General features: G+C 45.2%; 1 protein-coding gene across 1 annotated transcript; it reads right to left on the bottom strand.

The window, feature by feature from the left end:
* Nucleotides 1–452: 452 nt before the first annotated feature.
* Nucleotides 453–1150, bottom strand: LOC124235799 (high mobility group protein B1-like). Its single transcript, XM_046654247.1, has one exon. The coding sequence runs from the start codon at nt 1089–1091 to the stop codon at nt 453–455; it is 639 nt and encodes a 212-aa protein (XP_046510203.1). The 5' UTR covers nt 1092–1150.
* Between the last annotated feature and the right edge of the window lie 23017 nt (nt 1151–24167).

The raw sequence follows: 24167 nt of genomic DNA, 5'->3' as shown, positions 1-24167 counted from the left end.
CCACCAGAAGCTAGGAGAGAAGCAAGGAATGGATTCTCCCTCAGAACCTCCAGAAGAAACCAACCCTGCTGACTCTTTGATTTTGAACTTCTGGCCTCTAGAGCTGTGAGAGAAGAACTTGCTGTTTGTTTGTTTGTTTGTTTTTGCTGAGGAAGATTCACCCAGAGCTAACATCCACTGCTAATCTTCCTCTGTTTGTATGTGAGCACTGCTACAGCACGGCCACTGACAGATGAGCGGTTGTAGGTCCTTACCTGGGAACCAGACCCAGGCCGCCAAAGTGGAGCATGCCGAACTTAACCACTAGGTCACCAGGGCTGGCCCGTAAATTGCTGGGGGTTTTTTTTCGTTTTTTTTTTACATTTCAATTTTTTTCTTTAAAAGGAGTGAGTTGTGTACAGGGGGGTTAAATGCTTTATAGACAAGAAAAAAAAAACTGCGCTAGAACCAACTTATTCATCATCATCATCTTCTTCTTCATCTTCCACCTCCTCCTCCTCCTCATCCTCTTCATCTTCCTCGTCTTCCTCCGCTTCCTTCTTTTTCTTGATTTTTTCAGCCTTGACGACTCCCTTTTTCGCTGCATCAGGTTTTCCTTTAGCTCGGTATGCAGCAATATCCTTTTCGTATTTCTCCTTCAGCTTAGCAGCCTTCTTTTCATAAGGCTGCTTGTCATCTGCAGCAGTGTTATTCCACATCTCTCCCAGTTTCTTTGCAACATCACCAATGGATAGGCCAGGATGCTCTCCTTTGATTTTTGGGCGATACTCAGAACAAAACAAGAAAAAGGCCGAAGGAGGCCTCTTAGGTGCATTGGGATCCTTGAACTTCTTTTTTGTTTCCCCTTTAGGAGGGATATACGTTTTCATTTCTCTTTCATAACGGGCCGTGTCCGCCTTTGCCATGTCTTCAAATTTTCCCTTCTCTTTAGCAGACATGGTCTTCCACCTCTCTGAGCACTTCTTAGAAAACTCTGAGAGGTTGACTGAAGCATCTGGGTGCTTCTTCTTGTGCTCCTCCCGGCAAGTTTGCACAAAGAATGCATAGGATGACATTTTGCCTCTCGGCTTCTTAGGATCTCCTTTGCCCATGTTTAATTATTTTTCCTCAGCGAGGCACAGAGTCGCCCAGTGCCTGTCCGGCTCTCACTTGCCCCGGCGCTGTCTCTATGGAGCTCAATATATTGCAGTGACTGTGAGAGCGGGAGCCAGACGTAGCCTCCCGTAAACTGCTGTTTAAGTCACCAAGTTTGTCGTCATTTGTTAAAGCAGCCACAGGAGACCAATGTAGATTCCAAAGGCAGGTCTGGGAGGAGGTAAAATTGCCTCATCTCAGGGGCCACATGGCCCTGGAGAATGGGGGAGCGAGGTGAAGGGGCCCGGCAGAGTGCCTGCAGGATGGGGGCCAGGCTGGGAGGTCCCTTGAAAAGGATACCAAAGAGAGACATCTTTGTAAGCCACCACTGGGCTGTGCTGCTCATTTGCTCTCTCTCAACTCTCAACAAAGCTTTATTCAAGATTAGGGCCCAGGGTTTGCTATGCAGGAGAAAACTGAGGGAAGGACCTGAGGAGCAAAAGGGAAACAGAGTCCCTCTCCTCTGAGATCAAGGTGGTAGGAGCAGGGGAATTGCTGGAACGGCTGAGCCCCACTGGATTGGGCCTACCCAAGGGTCTTGGGCATCAGAGGCAGCAAACAGCAAAGGAAAGAGGGGGGTCGTGGTACAAGGCCTTGGTGGACACTGCCCTCGGAACAAACATGAGACTGCACCCTAAAAGCCCTCAGGAGTAGGGCTGCAGGACTCCTTAAGGGGAGCTGTTTCTAACATCAAAGGCAGCGGAGCTTTATGCTATTTTAATTTCAGTAGTCAGGAGGAATATAACCTTATTCTATAATCACAGGCTGGTGAGACCTCAGACATTCCAGACGGGTGAATATGCCCTCAAAGATTCCCCAAATAGCCAAGAAATTAGCACACCCCCCCTCCCCCAAAAATAGCTGCGTGAGAGTGATGAGAGGGGCACAGCCGTCACAGCCTTGCCCTGGGGCGGCCTCTGTCTCTTTTTCCTTCTCCTCTATTTCCCCTTCCATCCCTCCCTTTCTCCCCAATCTGCCACCTTCCTCCTCTTCCTCTCCTTCCTCCATTCTTCTCTTGTCCTTTCTGTTCTCCTCTCCATCCCTTCCTCCTACCTTCCATACCCTCTCCTCTCCTCTCCTCCTTTCTCCTCCTTCAGCAGGCACCAAGCCCAAGGCTTGCATTTCCCAATGGCCCTGAGGCAGCAAGCTTCCTGCAGGACTCCCTTCCAGGGGCCTGTCTCACTTCTCTGAGTGCATATGGCTACTGGTGCTAGCTGACCAAGCAGCATAGCCAATGCTGCCCATCAGAAAAGCCTCAGAGGGCGTATACTGTGAGGAGGGAGGTACTCTGGAAGGAGAGCTCCTCTTATTAAAAAAAAAAAAGCAAGTGAGGTTCATTCAACCAACAACCTTGCTGCCTTGGCTACTGTATTGAGCACCAATGGATGCCAGCCCAGTGCTGCTGGGGGAGCATAGAGTACAATAAATGCCACAGTGAAAGTGTGCACAGGAAGGTATGGGAGCACAGAAGAGAGAAATTCAACTCTTTGTGGGGCCAGGGCTTGGAAGCAGGGACAACTTATCGAAGGACAGCATGACCACATAATTGATTGTCCAACCCAGGGACACATTTGAGAATGGCGAAATTGCGGGGGTAGCAGGTGCAAACCAGAACTGTTCCAGGAAAACCAGGACATCTGGTCTCCCTGGCTCTGAAGATTGTTTGGGTGAAGGGGAGGGAGTCCCCATTTGGAAGTTAAGGGTGCTGCGTTTCAGACAAAGTGAACAGCATGAGGGGTTACAAAAAGCTTTGTGTGTTTGGGGAAAGGCCCATCACTAGGTGTGCTAAAGTGAGGTGGGAGACAAGATGGGACATAAGACTAGAAAAGTCCTTTTGGACTCCGTCTTTAAAGGGTCTCAAATGCAAAGCCAAAGAGTTCTGTTCTTAGTCCTCAGGGATTAAGTGTATTGAGAGAAAAGAGTACAACTATCACATCGACAGGACAAAAACAGGACATAAAAAACAAAGACCAAAAAAAGCACATAATCATATCACTAGAAGGCAAAAAGGTATTTTGTAAAACGCAATATCTAACAACAACAAAATACTCTGTGAACTGAGATTAGAAGAATATTTTCCTTTTTTTTTTTTTGGAGGAAGATTAGCCCTGAGCTAACTACTGCCAATCCTCCTCTTTTTTGCTGAGGAAGGCTGGTCCTGAGCTAACATCGTGCCCATCTTCCTCCACTTTATATGTGGGACGCCTGCCACAGCATGGCTTGCCAAGTGGTGCCATGTCCGCACCCCGGATCCAAACCAGTGAACCCTGGGCCGCGGAGAAGCGGAACATTCGCACTTAACTACTGCACCACCGGGCTGGGCCCTCTTTTTTATTTTATTGCAGTAACATTGGATTATAACATTATATAGCTTTCAGATGTACATCACAATATATTTCGAATTCTGTGTAGACTACATCATGTTCACCACCCAAAAACTAATTATAGTCCATCACCTCACGTGTGAGCCTAATCACCCCTTTTGCCTTCCCCCCTCGCCCCTCACCCTATGGTAACCACCAATCCAATCTCTGCTGCTGTGTGTTTGTCGTTGTTTTTATCTTCTACTTATGAGTGAGATCATACGGTATTTTACTTTCTCCCTTTGATTTATTTCTCTTTGCATAATGCCCTCAAGTTCCATCCATGTTGTCACAAATGGCCGGATTTCATCATTTCTTATGGCTGAGTAGTATTCCATCGTGTATAAATACCACATCTTCTTCATCCATTCGTCCCTTGATGGGCACCTGGGTTGCTTCCAAATCTTAGCTATGGTGTATGATGCTGCAATGAAAATAAGGGTGCATGTGTCTAAACGCATTTGTGTTTTCAAGTTCTTTGGATAAATACCCAGCAGTGGGATAGCTGGATCATATGATAGATCTATTCTTAATTTTCTGAGGATACTCCATACTGCTTTCCATAATGGCTGCACCAGTTTGCATTCCCACCAACAGTGTACAAGGGGTCCCCTCTCTTCACATCCTCTCCAAGACTTGTTGTTTCCTGCCTTGTTAATTATACCCATGCTGACCAGAGTGAGCTGCTACTTCATTGTTGTTTCGCTTTGCATTTCCCTGATAGCTAATGATGTTGAGCATCTTTTCATATGCCTGTTGGCCATCTGTATATCCTCTTTGGAGAAATCTCTGTTCAGATCTTTTGCCCATTTTTTAATTGGATTGTTGGTTTTTTTGTTGTTGAGATGTATGAGTTCTTTGTATATTTTGGATATTAACCCTTTATCTGACATGTGGTTTGCAAATATCTTCTCCCAATTGTTAGCTTGTCTTTTTGTTTTGTTGATGGTTTCCTTTGCTGTGCAGAAGCTTTTTAGTTTGATGTAGTCCCATTTGTTCATTCCTTCTTTTGTTTCCCTTGCCCGGTCAGACATGGGACTTGAAAATATGCTGCTCAGACTGATATCAAAGAGCATACCGCCTATGTTTTCTTCTAGAAGTTTCATGGTTTCGGGTCTTACATTCAAGTCTTTATTCCATTTTGAGTTGATTTTTGTGCATGGTGTAAGGGAATGGTCTACTTTCATTCTTTTGCATGTGGTTGTCCGGTTTTCCCAACACCATTTATTGAAGAGACTCTCCTTTCTCCATTGTATGTTCTTGGCTCCCTTGTCGAATATTAGCTGTCCACAAATGTGTGGGTTTATTTCTGGGATCTCGATTCTGTTCCATTGATCTATGTGTCTGTTTTTGTGCCAGTACCATGCTGTTATCGTTACTATGGCTTTGTAGTATATTTTGAAATCAGGGAGTGTGATACCTCCAGCTTTGTTCCTTTTTCTCAGGAATCCTGTGGCTATTCGGGGTCTTTTGTTGTTCCATATAAATTTTAGGATTCTTTGTTCTATTTTGGTGGAAATGTTGTTAGAACTTTGATACGGATTGTGTTGAATCTCTAGATTGCTTTAGGAAGTATGGACATTTCAACCATGTTAATTCTTCCAATCCAAGAACATGGAATATCTTTCCATTTCTTTGTGTCTTCTTTGAGTTCTTTCAACAATGTTTTATAGTTTTTGGTGTACAGATCTTTCACCTCTTTGCTTAAGTTTATTCCTAGGTATTTTATTCTTTTTGTTGCAATGGTAAATGGGATTGTATTCTTAATTTCTCTCTCTGCTACTTTGTTGTCAGTGTATAGAAATGCAACCAACTTTTGTATGTTGATTTTGTATCCTGCAACTTGACTGTATTCATTTATTATTTCTAGAAGTTTTTTAGTGGATTCTTTAGGGTTTTCTATATATAAAATGATGTCATCTGCAAAGAGTGACAGTTTCACTTCTTCTTTTCCAATGTGTATCCCTTTTATTTCTTTTTCTTGCCTGATTGCTCTGGTTAGGACTTCCAATACTATGTTAAATAAGAGTGGTGACAATGGGCATCCTTATCTGGTCCCTGTTCTTAGAGGGATAGCTTTCAGTTTTTCTCTATTGAGAATGATATTTGCTGTGGGTTTGTCATATATGACCTTTATTTTTTTGAGGTATTTTCCATCTATACCCATTTTATTTAGAATTTTTATCATAAATGGATGCTGCATGTTGTCAAATGCTTTCTCTGCATCTATTGAGATGATCATGTGATTTTTATTCTTCATTTTGTTAATGTGGTGTATCACGTTGATAGATTTGCAGATGTTGAACCATCTTGCATCCCTGGAATGAAACCCACTTGATCATGATGTATGATCTTTTTAATGTATTGTTGTATTTGATTTGCAAGTATTTTGTTGAGGATATTTGCATCGATGTTCATCAGTGATATTGGCCTGTAATTTTCTTTTTTTGTGTTGTCATTGTCTGGTTTCAGTATCAGGACAATGTTCGTTTTGTAAAATGAGTTCAGAAGCCTCCCCTCCTCTTCAATTTTTTGGAAGAGTTTGAGAAGCATAGATATTAAGTCTTCTTTGAATGTTTGGTAGAATTCACCAGGGAAGCCGTCTGGTCCTGGACTTTTATTTTTGGGAGGTTTTTGATTGCTGTTTCAATCTCCTTACTGATGATTGGTTTATTCAAATTCTCTCCTTATTCTTGGCCCAGTTTTGGAAGCTTGTATGTTTCTAAGAATTTATCCGTTTCTTCTGGATTATCCAATTTGTTGGCGTATAGCTTTTCATAGTATTCTCTTATTATCTTGTATTTCTGAGGTGTCCATTGTAATTTCTCCTCTTTCGTTTCTGATTTTATTTATTTGAGTCTTCTCTGTTTTTTTCTTGGTGAGTTTAGCTATGGGTTCGTCAATTTTGTTTATCTTTTCAAAGAACCAGGTCTTGGTTTCATTATTTTTTTCTATTGTTTTTTAGTCTCTATTTCATTTATTTCTGCTCTGATTTTTATTATTTCCTTCCTTCTGCCGATTTGGGGCTTTGTTTGTTGTTCTTTTTCCAGTACATTTAGATGTGCTGTTAGATTGTTTATTTGGGATTTTTCTTCTTTGTTGAGGTAGGCCTGAATTTCTGTAAACTTCCCTCTTAGAACTGCTTTTGTTGTATCCCACAGATTTTGACATGTCATGTTTTTCATTTTCATTTGGCTCCCAGGAATTCTTTATTTCTCCTTTGCTTTCCTCATTGACCCAATAGTTGTTCAGTAGCATTTTATTTAATCTCCATTTTTTTGTGGCTTTTCTGGTTTTCTTCCTGTAGTTGATTTCTAGTTTCATACCTTTGTGGTCAGAAAAGATGCATGGGATTATCTCAATCTTCTTAAATTTATTGAGACTTGTTTTGTGGCCTAATATGTGATCAATCCTAGGGAATGTTCCACGTGCATTTGAAAACAATGTGTATTCTGTGGGTTTTGGATGGAATGTTTTATATATATCCACTAAGTCCAACTGGTCTAATGTGTCCTTTAAGGCCAGTGTTTCCTTATTGATCTTCTTTTTGGAAGATCTATCCATTGGTGTAAGTGGAGTGTTAAAGTCCCCTACTATTGTGGTGTTACTGTCTATTTCTCCTTTTATGTCTGTTACCAATTGCTTTATATATTTAGGTGCTCCTATGTTGGGTGCATAGATATTTACAAGTGTTACATCTTCTTGTTGGATTGTTCCCTTTATCATTATGTAGTGCCCTTCTTTGTCTCTTGTTACAGTTTTTGTTTTAAAGTCTATTTTGTCTGATGTAAGTATTGCCACCCTCGCTTTCCTTTCTTTGCCATTTGCATGGAATATCTTTTTCCATCCTTTCACTTTCAGTTTGTGAGTGTCTTTAGGTCTGAAGTGTGTCTCTTGTATGCAACATATATATAGCTCTTGTTTTTTTATCCAGTTGGCCACCCTATGGCATTTTATTGGAGCATTTAGCCCATTGACATTTAAAGTAGCTATTGATACATATATATTTATTGCCATTTTGTTACTTTTTTTCTAGGTGTTTTATTAGTTCTTCTCTGTTCCTTTCATTTTCTCTTGCTCTCTTCCCTTGTGGTTTGATGACTTTCTTAGTAATATATTTGATTTCTTTTGTCTTACTTCTTTGCTTACTTATTATAGGTTTCTGATTTGTGATTACCATGAGGATCTTATATAACATTCTATGTATATAACAGTCTGTATCGAGTTGATAGATTCTTTAGCTTAACCTCTTTCTCAAAGCTCTACTTTTTCACTCCTCTCCTCCCACATTTTATGTTTTTGAAATCATACCTACTCTCTTGTTTTGTGTGTGCCTATCCACTACCCTCTTATCATTGAAATAGGTAATTTTAGTAGTTTTGTCTTTTAACTTTCATCTTATCTTCACATAATGCAGGTACCTACGTGGTTGATCTGCTACCTTTACTATATCTTTTATCTTTACCAGTGATTTTATTACCTGGTTTTCTTGGGGGGGATTTTTTTTGATAATTTTTTTTATCCCTATTTGTGGTCATTGCTTTCCCACTTAAATAACAACCTTCAGTATTTCTTGTAGAACAGGTTTCTCGGTGACAAACTCCTTTAATTTTTGCTTGTCTGGGAAACTCTTTATCTCTCCTTCCATTCTGAATGACAACCTTGATGGATAGAGTATTCTTGGCTGTAGGTTTTTTCCTTTTAGCACTTTAACTACATTGTGCCATTGTCTTCTTGCCTATAGGGTCTTGGCTGAGAAGTCCGCTGAAAAGGCTTCCCTTTATATGTCACTTGTGGCCTTTCTCTTGCTGCTTTTAGGATTCTCTCTGTCTTTAACTTTGGAGATTTTAATTATAACATGTCTTGGTGTGGTCCTCTTTCAGTTTATCTTGTTTGGAGCTCTCTGTGCTTCCTGAACTTGGATGTCTGTTTCCTTACTCAGGTTCGGAAAATTTTCATCTATTATTTCTTCAAATAGATTTTCTGCCCCTTTGTCTCTCTCTTCTCCTTCGGGGACACCTATAATCCGAATGTTAGCATGCTTGCTATTGTCCCAGAGTTCCCTTAGACTGTTCTCATTCTGTCTAATTCTTTTTTCTTTTTTCTGTTCTGCTTGCATGATTTCCTCTAGTCTTTCATCTAGCTCACTGATCCGTTCTTCTGTATCCTCTAGTCTCCTATTGAGTCCCTCTAATGAATTTTTCATTTCCAGTATTGTATTCTTCATTTCTGATTGGTTCTTTTTTACATTTTCCAGTTCTTTGTTGATGAGCCCTCTGTGTTCATCCGGTCTTCTCCTAATATCTGTGAGCATCCTTATGAGATTTTGTTTGAACTCTTTGTCAGTAGGTCACTTATTTCTGTTTCATTTAGTCATTTTTCTGGGGTTTTGTCCTGTTCCCTTGATTGGAATATATTCCTTTGTCTCCCCATTATGCCTCTTTCTCTGTGCTTATTTCTATGCATTAGGTGAATTGGCTATGTCTCCTGATCTTGGAGAAGTGGCCTTATGTAAGAGATGCCTTTTGAGGCCCAGAAGTATGCTTCCCTCTCATCACCAGTCCAAAAGATCCATGAGTGACCCCTTTGTGGACCACTTTTGTCTTTCTGCTGTGGCAGGGTTGCACATAATACAGGTACCTAGGGAGTCTAGTCTTTCCTACCCTGGCCAGCTGTTTGTAAATCCAGTTTGGGGAGCCTCAGCACCATTAGCTACAAGGTCTAGCAGCACACTCCTGTTGCAATTTTCCTGTTAATTGGATAGGTACCCAGTGTAGCTGGTTGCTAGGATCAGGGGTTTACAGTTGTTATAGGCCTCAGACCTACAAGGCTGTTGTCAGTTCTCTTAGGAGTGCAGCTAAGAGGGGCTGGCCCTAGGCATGGGAGCACTCAATTGTTTCAGGCTTTGGAAGGTGGGGCTGATCCTTTTAATAGCTATTTGTGAAGCACAGGTCTACTGCCACTGATAAGCCTCACCCCCCACAGGACCACACACACCGTCAACACAGTCCTGGTCCACGCACACTTCCAAACCCCCTGGAGTGTACCCCAATGCCCCACTGCAGAGGCCCCTACCTCTCCACCAATGCCCCCACAGTTCACCTGGTCCTCACACATGCCCCACCCCACAGAGGTGGACACACTCACTTGCCTGTAGAGGATCAAGGCACCCAGTCAATTCAGGCTGACAAGAGCCTGAGGGCTTGCTGTTGGGCGGGGCGGGTCCCTAGGGTGGGCTGCCTGCCCTGGCTGAACTGGATTAAATTTGTGCTTTAGTGGGTGTGGTAGCCCCCTGGGCTAACAGGCACTGGGGAAGAACCTTAATGGCGTCTGCAAGGGTCTGTGTCAGCATACCTGGACCAGGTCAGAACAATGGCCCCCACCAATGTCTCTGTCTCCAGATGGTCTCTCCTCTCACCAAAATGCCCCCAGAGCCCACCAGGTGAGTCTCTTTTCACCAAGGACTGTTAGCCTTGTCTCTGGTAAATTTAACTTGCTGAGAGGGGTGAGTTTGTGCTTGGGCCCTTTACAACCTGGGTCTTTTCAGCTTTCATCTGATAGCTTTTCTGGGGGTATTCCTCACTGCAGTTAATAGTCAGCAAAGCCAGATAGTAAGACCTTGGTCTCAGTCGTGCTGAGTCTGAAGGATGCGTACAGCAGTATCAACACCCACTCCGGACCTCACTCCTCCAGGGAGGGCTGCGTACCTTAGGGTGGCTCCCGCCTGGCCAGCTGAGAAACTCCACTGCTCCCAAAGGTGACTTTTTTCTCTCCAGCAGGAATTTCTGCCCTTTCCGCCTTAGTCAGCACTGTCCCTTGTTGTGGGAGTTCTTCTTACTCAGTTTTCAGTTTTCTATACAAGGTAATTTTTCCAAAAATAGTTGTAACCTGGTTGTGTTCATGGGAGGAGATGAGTTCAGAGTCCACTTACACCGCCATCTTCACGAGACCTCAGAGGATTATTTTCTTAATATGATAAAGATATCTATCCCAAAGCACCAGTCAACATTAAATTTAATAGAGAAACACTGCTTTTAGAAAATATGATGGAAAAATATCCTATACACAGTCTGTATGAATATAAATATATATACACATGCATATATTTGCATGTACATATATGTATATTTAAAGCAAAATTAATAAGAAATATGTAAGGTCTATTAGAAAAAAATGCTATCATTCATTGAGAAACAGAAAGGATTTTAACAATTAGAAATATAGAGACAGTGGCTGGCCCTTTGCCAAATGGTTGGGCTCATGCGTTCCACTTCCATGGCCCAGGGTTTCGCCAGTTCAGATCCTGGGTGCACACATGGCACGGCTCGTCAGGCCACGCTGAGGTGGTGTCCCACATAGCACAGCCAGAGGCACTCAACTAGAATATACAAGTATATATTGTGGGGCTTCGGGGAGAAGCAGCAGAAGAAAAAGAAAAAGAAGAAGAAGATTGGCAACAGTTGTTAGCTCAGGTGCCAATCTTTAAAAAAAAAAGAAAGAAATATAAAGACAGAAACTAATATTGTAAGGATGTGCAATCCCAATAAAAATCATAACAAAATTTTATAGCATTTATTTTCTTTATTTCAAAATTTTCTGGAACAATACATGCCTGGCAAAAACCAAGACAATTCTGAAACAGAAAAGCATTGAGAGGGAATCGGCCTACAAAATACCGACAGCCCCTGCAAAGCTCTGATACTTTAAACAGTGTGCTGCGGGTGCAAGAGGTACAAAATTCAAGGAAAGTCCTGAAATGGCTGACCACACATGTAAATGACCAGAGTGAAAATGCCTATTTTCTGCTAAACTCAGCTGGGACTTGTGGAAACTAGAAAATTACCAAAATGGAATGTAGCTCTCTGCCTCTAAATGATAGAGGCTTGAACTTGACCACTATTTTAGAGCTATCTGCTTATTTCCTTCTGATAAAACTTCCTGAAGCGATCCTTCAGTAAAGCAAGAACCAGGTCAGTGCCCAGGGGTGGGGGAACAATGCAGCAGAGACAAAGTTGCTCAACAAACAACCCCCAGCCCTCTGGCCCCTCCCCCAGCTTCCTTGCTCCTGGATGGGGCCGTGTGACCAGCTCTGGCCAATGGCTGTGGGAGGAAGTGACATGCTACTTCCAGCCCGACACACAGAAGAGCCTGGTGGTACCTTCCAGCTGTCTTCCCCTGCCATAGCAAAGAAGGAAACCAACAGTTTAAGATGGTGCCCTCACAAAATAAGGACACCTCCATTAGCTCCCTCCCGGCACGGGGCAGCGTCTCCCACTAACTCTTAACAGATGTGCAGTGCGATTGGAAAACCACCCTTTGTTGTGATAAGCCATTAAAATACTGGGATTAGGGGCTGGCCCCGTGGCCGAGTGGTTAAGTTCGCGCGCTCCGCTGCAGGCGGCCCAGTGTTTCGTCGGTTCGAATCCTGGGCGCGGACATGGCACTGCTCGTCAGACCACGCTGAGGCAGCGTCCCACATGCCACAACTAGAGGAACCCACAACGAAGAATACACAACTATGTGCCGGGGGGCTTTGGGGAGAAAAAGGAAAAAATAAAATCTTAAAAAAAAAAACAAAACTGGGATTAATTAGGTATTGTAGGATAACCCAGCTTCTCCTGACTAATAAGACCAGTTACCTCGACGTCACCCTTTCAACATTTCAAAGAAGTGGTTCTCAACTTGGATTGCACATTAGAATCACCTGAGAGCTTTGACAAAAAATGCCAGTTCCAGGCCACCTGGACTTTATTGCTCTGGAGTGTAGCTCAGGCAACAATAGTTTTAAGCAGTGAGCGTGCTGCACGCCTCAGTTGAAACCCACTGCTTTCAGTTAGGAAGTTAAGTATTCTGTGAGATAAGGCCACATGTGGTTCATAGTGCACGAACATCTGCTCTGCAGACTTGGTTCTCTCTGCCAGCTGTTTTACCATAGATTTACCCTGCCCTGAGCTGGCGGACAGTTGCTGATTCTTGAGAAGTTGTGTGTGTGCTTCTATGAAGATTTGGCAACAGGTGTTCTGAGGCCGAGATCCAGGGGAAGACAGCATCCTTGCCCCATGTTAGAGGCACCTCTATAAACAGGCTGGTAGGGCCTGATGTGGGTAAACTCACTCTGGAATGTTCAGCCAGTGCTCTGCACGGAAAGCTATTCAGAACCAAGACTCTTGGCTTTTGGAAGCATACTGATGCTGCACTGCTGTGCTCTGGCGTCATTTCCCTTTTGAGGCCAGGAGAGAAGCCATGACTGTGAGTGGGGTTTCCAAGGCAAGGAGTGAGCACTTCTGCTGTCATCAGCCTGGCACCAGGTCTCAGGCCTGGAGCTGGATTCCAGGGTGCGCAGATGGGCTCCCAACGCTCTCACTGAGATGGGTGTAAGTGGGCCCCCCTGTGCCGGACAGGCTAAGAGAGGTGCAGGGAGACTGTCATATAAAATCATAATTCTCTGTAGTGTAACTTTACCCCAGATTTTTGTAAAGTCTCATCAAAATGTATAGACTGGTTTCTGTGCCACTTTGGGAAATTAGGGGGCTTTGGCATACTTGTGACAACTTAATAAGTATGTCTCCTCTCCTGCTCACCACCCCAGGCCTGCATGGTAGCAGCAGCTGTGGCCTGAGGGAGATCAGTGGACACAGAGGCCCATGGAGAGGGACAGTGGCGAGCAGGAAACAGCAGAAGCCAAGGCCCTAGCTGACCCAATACACCACCTGCCTATGAACATCCAGAGAGAAACAAAATTTGGAAGCAACTTCTAAAGGAGCGCTAAAGCCTGCAAATCTGGCAGACAAGAGCTCAAAGCCATAGTCATTTGGGGCATTGTTATAAATGAGACTCCTTGTGTTTTCCCAGTGATATGATAAAGGCTGCAACTCACCAGAAAGGACCAGAGTTAAGTTCCTGGGAACTGCAGGGCTGGCACCAGGACAGAGAACTGATTGTCAAAATCAGAATGTCAAAGCAGCTTGTGAAACCCTGCCCCTCAAGGGACTCTGATCCAGGGGTGGGCGTGGAGTTCCTGGGCAGCAATGACGCCCATTTGATGATGGAAGCACATGGAACTGGCAGGATTGGAAGGGGATAGTGAGGAGCATGGCGGCTCTGGGTGGCACCATGTGGAATGAAGTGGAACCCTGGCTAGAAACTGGGGGACTGGGCCCAAGAGAAGGTGGGCAAGGAGCCAGGGTCCATCCAAGTTCAGGGCAGATTCTATTCCCAGAGAGCAAACCAGGAGCCAAAGGCAGGCCCATCCTTGAAGGCCATAGACAAAGTGCAGAGGTAGGGGCAAAGGCTCCATCCGGCTGTGTGTGCCAGAGAGACCAGGGCTGCCCCTCACCTCAGCAGAGGAGCACCCAGTCGTTGGGCCTGGAAACTAACCTCAGTCAAGATCCCACCTACTGGTGCCCCGATGTGCTTCCCACAGGTGTTAGGATTCTCTGCATGACTCCTAGCCCAGAGGATGACACATAGGAGGCAATCCATATGTATTCATCAGATCTGGGAGCTCCACGGGCTGTGAATGGTAGTGTTAGAACAGGAAGTGACTTCCCACTCTCCTAAATGCCGCTTCTACCTCTAGAGACCCAGTTACCACAGGCCTGCAGCCTGTGTTCATTATAACGAATCCCCTTCCTGGGCCAGTGGCAGACACCATTAAACAATCTCGGACAACACTAAACAGTGCCTACATCCTTTCCCACATAGCCTCCTCATCACCCGAGTCCAGGCAGCCTCTGCCTGCCAGTCAGTGCAGGTAACAGCCACATAACACATGCTTTATTCCAAGATCAGGGTAGTGGCCAACTAGATGCACAGGAGTTGGCCAATTATGGCCCCCAGGCACATTAGCATAAGTATTGATGAGGCAGCTTTCACACTGCAAAGGCAGAGTTCATAGTTGTAACAGACTCTATGGCCCACAAAGCCTAAAATACTCACTATCTGTCCCTTTGCAGAAAAAGTTTGCCAACCCCAGTGAGAGGCAAAGCATATTCAAATCTGTTTTTTCTCCCAGAATAGTAAAATTACCAATAAACTTTTAAATAGAGTACACATCCCTACTCACAAAAAGAAATATAAATAGCCAGAGAGCCACTATTGAAATAAAAAATAAGAGAATGGAGGGGCCGGCCCTGTGGCACAGTGGTTAAGTGCACACGTTCCACTTTGGTGGCCCGGGGTTCGCCAGTTCAGATCCCGGGTGCAGACGTGGCACCGCTTGTCCAGCCATGTTGTGGTAGGTGTCCCACATGTAAAGTAGAGGACGATGGGCACGGATGTGAGCTCAGGGCCAGTCTTCCTCAGCAAAAAGAGAGAGATTGGCAGCAGATGTTAGCTCAGAGCTAATCTTTCTCAAAAGAAAATAAATAAATAAGAGAATGGAAATACCGTGGGAGTCAAATGAGGACTAACTTCAGGGGTTGCTGTACCTAGTACTTATTTGATTCAACCTAGGTTTGAAAAACTCACTTTAACTCTCTTCCTAGAGCTAGAGCCTTCCTGGCTGTGTTTCTCTGGTCTCCCATCTTCAAGGTTACAGGGAGTCTGTGCCCGGAAACTAGCCCTCCACTGGCCTAGAGTTCAAGGACGCCAGGACAGGGGTGGCTAAGAGCCCTTCCAGCCTTGGCTCTCTCTGATGCACTCCTCACTCCTCCCTCCCTGGGCTCAGGTGGGGAAAGGTGGAGGAAGATCCTACAGCCTCACCTTCTTCTCCCTCTCACCTTCTTCACCTGAGAACCCACAACATCCTCCTTCCCATTAGGATGTGGTTACCAGGGTGACTCGGTCATCAGTCCCTTCAGCTCCTGGCTCCACTAGATCAGGCACCTGTCTTAATGAAGAGTTAATTAACATCAAAAGCATTGATTTAACTCGCTGCTACTTTCTATAATCACAACTCATTCTCAGCAGCAGCTTCAAAGCTGCCCCTCAGAACACACCACTCATGAAGCACTGACAAAAGCCTCTCATGTTCTGAAACAGCGATCTCTTCACACTTCTGAAGTGAAAACCACCAGCTTTGTAAATCAGCTACACAGGCACCCCCTCTTGCCACCTTCAAGGGGCAGCTCCAGTGCGTTTGGTAGATATTAGTCCTCACCTGTGTGATCAAGAGACCGGGTTAGGAGTGAGGGTTCCATCTTCCCTCCTGGTGTACAAGCGCGTGTGTTGGCAAGAACTGTTAGGAGACCATGGTAGGCTCTTGTTGTGTCATCAGAGAAGTAGCTCAGGCCCTCACAGTAAGAAGGGGACATTATGCCTTGAAGGAGGAGACCCCTACCCCAGCCCTGTGGCTTGGGGAGCCTTGAGAAGGTCCACATGGATTTGTTTGAACTCCTCATCCCAATTGCTGGCCATTCATTCCCCTGATCATTGTGTGGGAACAGTTGGAGCCAGATCCCAAATGATCCCAACGCAAGACCATGACACGTGGGCTTCATCTCAGCAGGTTCCTGGGGTAGAGTGGTGAATTAACCATACTTTTAATTTCTGTAAATTGATCTTGAACATCTACAAAATGGTCACTAGCTGTTCCCAAGTAAACCCTGGCTCATGCAAAAACATCTGGAAACTTTAGATAGGCCCAAACCATGTGTTCAACGGTCAAGGTGAACATGAATTTCATGGGGATGCCACTTTCAAGCATAGCTAGCCAATCCTAAGCTTGCTCACCCCACTTGGCCCATTCCTTCCCAAGGAAACCACAATAAGGGCACTTGCCCACAGTTTCCCTCTCTCCACCTTCCATGTAACTGACCCCTGTGCTTCCCTTGAAGCCCTATTTGGCCTGCTATGTTCTCCCCAGGGAACTGTGGGTATAATAAAACCATAAACTTCCTTCCGGTTTCTCTCTTTTGATCTGAGTCTGGCCTCACCATACCTCACCCAAACATATATGAGTAGAAGAAGTGGAGACCAAGATTCTAAAACTGTGACAGCTACAGAGTCATTAATAGAGAGAGATGACTGAAGGAAGTGGATTGGAAGTCAAGAGAAAATTCCAAGGAAGAAAAGGATGTTACTGAAAAGAGATCATTACAGACTCAATTCCTTCCCTTTATGTAATAGGCTTAATAGATTAATTTGGAATTTGCTGGATAAACTTTTCATGTAGATTTCAGGGAAGCACATAGTATGACAGCCTTATGAACACATTGGAGTTATGTATGATTATAATTCCAGGTGGACTGGAAACCAATTCAACAACTCTAGTCAAAGACTACTGATGACAGACAACTGTCACCTGGAAGGAAGTCAGAGCCACCAACTAGACTTCAACCATGACTTGAATGAACATGTGGAAGACAAGCTTATTTCATTTGCAAATGCCATGAAGTTGGGCACAGTATTGAACACATTGGATGATAAAGTCAGGATCCCTGAGATTTTTATCTGGATAGCAGCCTAGCATTGTAGCTCAGTGCACAGGCTCTGAACTGAGTCTACCTTGGATCAAATCCCAGCTCCACCACTTCCTAGCTACATACCTTTGGCAAATTCTGTGGGTCAAATGAGTATCTCCCTCATTAAATCAATGGGTGAGGTGGGGAAGCAGGGGCATGGATAGGTAGTATCTGACCTGGTCACAATGTCTGTTGAAGTGATGGAAAGTGGATAGGGAGGCCCTATTCTAGACAGGAATGGAGGGCGTCCATGCGACTCTGGGTCCCTCAGGCCTCATCAACAAAGAGAAGCATAACATCCAAAAGTTTGACAGTTTCCCAAATGTCCAGGAAACCCCCACGTACAGAAGGCTGGTTGAGGAGAGTGAGCCAGGTGAGTGGTGGCAGCTGTCACTGCCCATGGGCTCAGAGCACAGATAGAGCAGAAGTCTGGTATGGGCCAATGCCTGCTCTCAGGCAGGTGTGGCCTGTTGCATTGTGCAGGGAGGGGCAGTCTGAAGGCCCTGGAGGGAGAGAGAAGAGGCATTGACTTCTGCATGGGTGGACTTCCAAACCCAGCAAAAGAGCAGAGCAAGGTGTGGTCTGGAGAGTGTTCAGGTCAGATCCTTAGTCATCACCCCAGGAAGTGAGAAATCCAAATAGCAGAGTCACTGGGCAATTTTAGGCTAATGAGTTGGCAAGAAGGCCAGCCTGGGAGCTGGGGCCAGTGCCTAAATCTCACTGCTAGGCAGCATCGTCAGCATCCCAGAGCTGACACGCCACCAGCCCATGTCTAAAGGAAGCATGAGCCACCTTTGGGAATGCTCCCTCCCCATCATCCTAAAAGCCCAGCATGTGCTGGTTGCAAGCCATGATTAAGACCCAAGCCCAGACATCTACTAGTTTTTTGATTTGAGGCAAGTCATTTAACCTTTCTGAACCTCAAAGTCTGCAACTATATAACAGGAACATCCTTACTTCCCAGGGCCATTGTGAGGTTCAGATGAACTAATTCTACAGCCATGCATCTCTTAACAATGGGGATATGTTCTGAGAAATGTGTCGTTAGGTGATTTTCTCATTGTGCAAACGTTTTAGAGTGCACTTACACAAACCTAGATGGAACAGCCTACCCCACACCTAGGCTAGGTGGTACCAATCTTATGGGACCACCGCCGTATAAGCAGTCCTTCTTGGACCAAAACATTATGCAGTGCATGACTGTGGTAAAATACTTAGCACAGTGCCTCACAGAGCAGAGGCTCCACAGTTAATGCTTTCCTCTTCTTCCTCCATCCCTCACTTGACACTTTGCAGGAGCCAGAGTAGGGCACTTAGTGGGGAGCAGTTCTGAAAGCAATTGGGGCTTTGGAGGTGAGATGAGTAGAGTGAAGCCTGGGACAAGAGTCCATCACCATGGCCTAGAAGGAACTAGACCACAGGGACTAGCATCCTCCAGTTCTGCCAGTTGTCAGTCCACATCTCTGAAACTGCCCAGGGACCGTGGCAGTCCCATCAGGGGCGGGAAAGCCCAGACAGCACCCACAGCTGGTGGAGGTTAGCAGAGTTCCAGAGCTCAGCTACCAACCTTGGGCCACTGGGGACTCAGCTGCATTTCCTTAGTCACTAGCACTTACCTGGGGGGCTTTTGCTTTTCATTTTTCTTTGGGTTAATTAGTGTTTCTCCATATCACTGGCAAACGAGATGCATTTGCCAAACATGAGCCATCTGAGTTGTTTGTGTGCATTTTCCAAATGGGATGCCCCCAGAGTTCCTGAGCCCTGGGTGCCCTTGGAGTTCATCTGGACCAGGGGCAGGGACTCCTAAGAGACCTCTTTAAGACAGCAATTAAAGCTGTAGAACTTAAACCCATCAAACTGCTTATACACACAACATTTTCTTAAAATTTCAGGGATTTCACAAAATCTGCCTCCCCTGCTCCCCCACAGACCCATAGATCCTACATTAAGAACAGTGACTTCGTCCAACTTCCTTAGGTTGCAGATGGGGGCGCTGAGAGGGGAAGGGACTTGGCCAAGGTGACACATGGGTTAGTGGCAGAGCGGGGGGTTATATCTCACCATGCCTCTTACTACCTATATCCAGAGAGGCATCACCCTGGCCAGAAGGCAGGGTTACCTACACAGAGCCTCACCTTTGCCTACACCTGGGAAATAACTAGGCTTCTCTCCAGCTGCCAGAACCATTTCTCACCACTAGGTGGTGCTTACACCATGTGTTAAACTGGAGTTACAGACCAAAACACTGGAAAAATTAGAGGTGATCCAACTACCTACCCCTCCTGATTACAGGTGGGGAAACTGAGGCCAAGAGAAAACAAAGGACTCCTTGAGTTACCCTGAGCAATCATCTTTCTCCTTTGTGATCTTCAGTCTGCCCCTTCCAATCTGGGATAAGGTATTTAGACTAGAATCAGTTTCCACAATGGAACCTTGTTTCATAGAAGTTCCCTAGGGAACAGGCCTCAGGGGCTGGGCTGTTTCCAGACCTCCAGACTAAGTGAGTAGGGCATGGGCCTCTGAGCCCCTCAACTTGTGCTGCCACCAGACCTGTCCCCGTTTCACCTGTTTTGCATACTGGGCTTCTACCTAAAATTTCATTTGAACAAAGGATTCTGTGGCTCACAACAGCTTGAAAACTGTTGAAGACCTGGGCTAGGTGGACTCTGAGGGCACCTATGCCGGGAATTCCACAACTCCACTACAAGAATCTGTGTGGCTTCCAACACTTAGAAGTTCCCAAACTGGCAAAGGCATGTGGCCCTCTGATCACCTGGAGAAACTCTGGGGAGGCGCCCAGCCAGCCGGGGCAGAGCTGGGACTCGAACCCAGGCGGGCCTCCTGACTTCAGGTTAGTGCTCCTTCAACAGCACCAGCAATTCACATGGACTGAGCACCTACTTTGCACCAGGGATTGTCACTGTGCTTGCTCAGTGTGGTCACATCTGTTATTTAATCTGCTTCTCCCAACATTCAGCACTGTGTATAAGGATTATCTCCCCATTTTGCAGATAGGAAAACTGAGGCTCAAATGGTCTGTTTAAGAGAGAAGAATGAGCCAGATATTCTCAGGGATGAAATTATTTCGGACTTCCAGTCTCTCCAGAGGAACTCTAAAAATGCAAGGCAGAGCGGCAAGTACTCCCAAAGCACCCAACCCCAGGCTTACCCCTGTGGTCCAGTCACTGCCCCTGCCTCTTGGGGACATCTCTCTAGCCCTCCACACATGCTCAGTTCTTCCCTCCTTCCCTCCCCACAGTGGCCTCCTGGCCATTTCCAGCCTTGCTCTTCTTGACATCAGTCAGCCTCCCACAGACATGGACCCCTGGAAGCCTGATGACTGGATTGGGCAGAAAGCTGCCCCTGAACCCTATACCCCTCCCCAACTCACATGCCTGCAAGTCCACCCTAAGAGTGTCACTATTTAGGGCTGAAGACTTTTTCCATGATAAAACCAAAATCCCTGGGAAAACACACATTTTCACCTAAAGTCAGACATTTGAATCCCAGAGTGAATGAGTACTCAGTCTTTTCCAGGGAGCAAAGAGAGAAGAGAAAAGTTATATGAAAGCTCCTGGAAAGACAGAGGGATCACCGCTGAAGGGGGGAAGTGTGCACAGTGCAGATGCTCTGAGCACCAAGGACTGTCGCCGTTTACTCACAGGCTCTGTCACCCCCAAACTCTTGCCTTTTTAAGTGCCTGTTCAGGGCCAGGCCCTGTGCTGATTGCAGCTAGAAAGGTCTATAGGATTCAGCTCTTGCCCTTGGGGAAAGCAGAAACACACAAGGACACCCCCATAGGAGGGGCAGTACAAGAGGTGCCTCCGTGGTCCTGCGGGAGGGCATTTTTCTCTGCAGCGGAGTCAGGGACGGCTCTCCAGAGAGGTGAGATTGGCCTAGAATCAGGAAGTGTAAGCTCAGACAGCTTCATGGGACCTGAAGCTCATACGGTTGTGCATGCGTGTGCGCGTGCGTGTGTGCACATGTGCATGTGCTTGTGTGTGTGTGTGTTCCTAGCAGAGGCAGGTGAGATACCTCTTTAACTAGAAGAATACAGAACCAAAATTGGGTGCAAAATCTAATATTGACTTAGAATGAGAAATCACAGCAAATTACAATTTTTTAAAGCCGGAAATATTACCAAATTCATAAAAATCAGAAAAGGAACATAATATTTTTATTAATAGAATGTCTGACATCTCTAAAATACTTTTCTTCTGTATTTTTGTCTGCAAAATCTTTGACAGCCTTTGCATATGACAGTAAGATGCAGACGTGGATTTCTTTTTGTAAAGATAAATCAGCCTTTCCTCCAGCGTGATGGATTAGAAAAAGAATTTATTGTTTTAATAATGTCACAACTTATAATTTGTAAAGTCAAGTAAATTTTTAGGATTGTTACCAATTTGGGAAAACCTCTATCAAGGATCTTTCATATATGAACTGTAAGAGTTCAAGTTTTCTTTTGCAAGCAATTATCTTCAATTCTCGTTAAATTGATAGCACCCATTAACCACTTTGTTACTGATGTGTTTGTGGTGGCAGCATATTGTAGGCTTCATGTGATCTTTATCGATGTCAGTATTTATTTGAAATCAGCAAGAAATTGAAATCTTTTCCAAACATGTTCATATGATTGCTCTTCTTCATTAACCGGATGATCAAACCATTCAAGAACCAATTCATTACCTGCACTGAAAATTTATCTCTTTCTCTTAATGAATTATATGTTATAATTCAGTCCTCAATGCCAGAATAATTTCTGTTAATTTTATTGTTCATCTTTAAAGCTTTTGTTCTCTATTCCATTTATTTTTATTTGAATATTCTCTCAGTTTCTTAATTAATAAATTGAAAGATGTCAAAAGAAGGATACCTCCATATATGTCCAAATTGGGAGTGATTTTTCATTTGTTTTACAGAATCATTCCAAAATGTTTTTCCAAGCTGCAGTTAAAATGGTGTGTTTGAGATTTATCAACTTTCTAAATAAACTTTTGCATCTTGTATCAGTGTTTGAGTTTCTCTTCCAACTCAAAAAATACGTCTGGATTTTTAGATGCCACCAGCCCACACTGCAAGGCTTGGCCCGTGCGTGTGGTGGTTCTGGCCAAGGAGAACTTGAGTTGGGGTATACTTAGTTTGTGCTAGTGAGGTTCATGGTCAATTTGATGGAGAGTTAAGTCATTGCAAGTTCTTTTGGTGTAGGAGGGGCTTCCAGAATATTCCCACTGCCCCCTGCACCAGCCCACTCAATGTCATGACCCCAAAGTACAGGGCCAGAGATTACACCACAGTAGGAGTGTATCAGGTGGCTCCTCTAATGCCAGGGACATGAGAGAAGTGTGATTGAGGGATGACAGAGCAGAAATAGCCAGTGGCTTAGCCAAGTGCAGTCAAAATGTCTTTTCAAATTTTTAAAAAATTCAAAGTCATATGAACACATTTCCATGGCCCCTTGCTGGGCCTTGAAAGGGCCTGGGCACTGAGGGACCCAAAGGCTGAAATTTTTAGTTTCCTGTAAATCCACCACTGAGGATGAGAATGAGTATGTCAGACAGAGAAGAAAGAGAATTCCAGGCAAATGCAACAACGTGAGCAAAGATAATCATTCAAAAATATGTACCCAGTAATAAGCCCCATGCTTCTAGGGAGACAGGAGGCTGGTGAGACAGACCCAGGGCAGATGACAAAAGGCCTATGTTCCCGCCTGAGGAGGTTAGACCATGGCTGGGTCGCGTGGCCAGCACAGGGGCCCCATGTTATAGGCACTTCTCTTCCATTCCTGAGGGAGCTTTTTTTTCCCTGTCTTTTCTTTCCTTTGTAACCAAGGACATTTTTTTTTTTAAGTTCTGATCAAATGTCCAAAGAGGGAAGGATAAGAGGAGGACTTGAAGACAACTGCTCTTTGTCAGAATTTAAAAGTGTGCGAAGTCCAACACCATCTCAAGTGACTTCAACTCTCCCTCTCTGTGGGCACGGCAAGCTCCCCTACTCGGGCAGTTTTGTTCTGGAGAGTGATGGCTCAGCGAACAGGAAGCAGAGAGCGTTTGTGCTGCACAGAGCGATGCCGTGTGGCCTGGGATGGGTGCTTCATGGTTCACCACACGCTTTCACCACCTTTAGCTCATTTTGATTCAGACCTCACATCCCAGTGAGGCAGCCAGGGCAGTTACTCTTATTCCTGTTTTACAGGTGAGGGAACTGAGGCCCGTAGGGGCCCCGATGACTCACTGTAGACAGGTTAAAAAGACCTGGCTGCCATGAGTCTTCCCTGAGGCCGAGAACAGCTGGGCCCCAGCGCCATCTAGATCACCCTATCAGTTGTCATAGGACACCCTGCCTTGGGAGTCGAGTCAGAGGTGACCTGAGCCACTGGCCCTCAGAGGGTCATGGTTGACAGCAGGGCTTGTAGCCCCTGTCCTTCCCACCCACCTCCCCACCCCCCACCAGTGTTCTTGACCTTCAGGCCACAGGGCCGTTTCAGAACATTGTGCAAGATCAATCTACAAAAATATCCTGACCTCTAATTCCCTGCTAACCCCAAGAGGACCTCACCTACTAGAAACCGCTGTGGTCACACAATGAGTAAGTCATTGGCATTAAAGAACGTGAGTGGTGATAAAATACTTCAAATTGTTTACATTCGGCCCATTCATTCAAAATTATCTGAGGCTCGAGGACAGCAGCATAATTCATCTCTAGAGAGATGCCCTTGGATGTCTCCCAGCTTGAGAGCCACTACTTTCCAGAGTGCTGGGCTGGAAAAAGAGCAGGGGACAGGGCTAGCATTTCCTTGGGGAAGGGCACATCTGAAGCTCTGCAATCCATGAACTCTGATATGCTCAGCCTCACATGTGCTCAGCTGTCCAGGGACCTCATCCCAGAAGCTCTACCCCTCCTCCATGAGAAGATAAGGGAAGAGGGATATTGATGACTAATTTCCTGATAATTGACAATTAATTTTCGGGGGGGGTCACCATTTGGTGCTCAGCAGGGAGGGGTGTCTCCAGCTCAGAGGTCTGAGGTGGGGAATTGATCGGGTCAGATCACAGGGCAGGTGGGGTCAAAGACAGCCTTGAATGAGGCCGTCTGATCTGGGGCCCCTATGAGGAGTCCCAGCTGCTGGGATTTCTAACCCATCTGAGTCAAGAGAGCATGGAATTCACCCTAAGTTAAGGGCTTCTCACACTGTACTGTGCACACAAATCCCCTGGGATCTTGTTAAGCAGATTTCAATTCAGTAGATCTGGGGCAGCCTGAGATT

The sequence above is a fragment of the Equus quagga genome, chromosome 2 (genome assembly GCF_021613505.1).
Source record: "Equus quagga isolate Etosha38 chromosome 2, UCLA_HA_Equagga_1.0, whole genome shotgun sequence".
In the NCBI taxonomy this organism is placed as follows: Eukaryota; Metazoa; Chordata; class Mammalia; order Perissodactyla; family Equidae; genus Equus; species Equus quagga.
Note: the sequence above shows the minus strand (reverse complement) of the source record. Positions and strands in the feature narration are given on the sequence as shown.

Excerpts from the sequence above, each read along its gene's own strand:
- LOC124235799 (XM_046654247.1), bottom strand. The coding sequence starts at position 1,091 with ATGGGCAAAGGAGATCCTAAGAAGCCGAGAGGCAAAATGTCATCCTAT.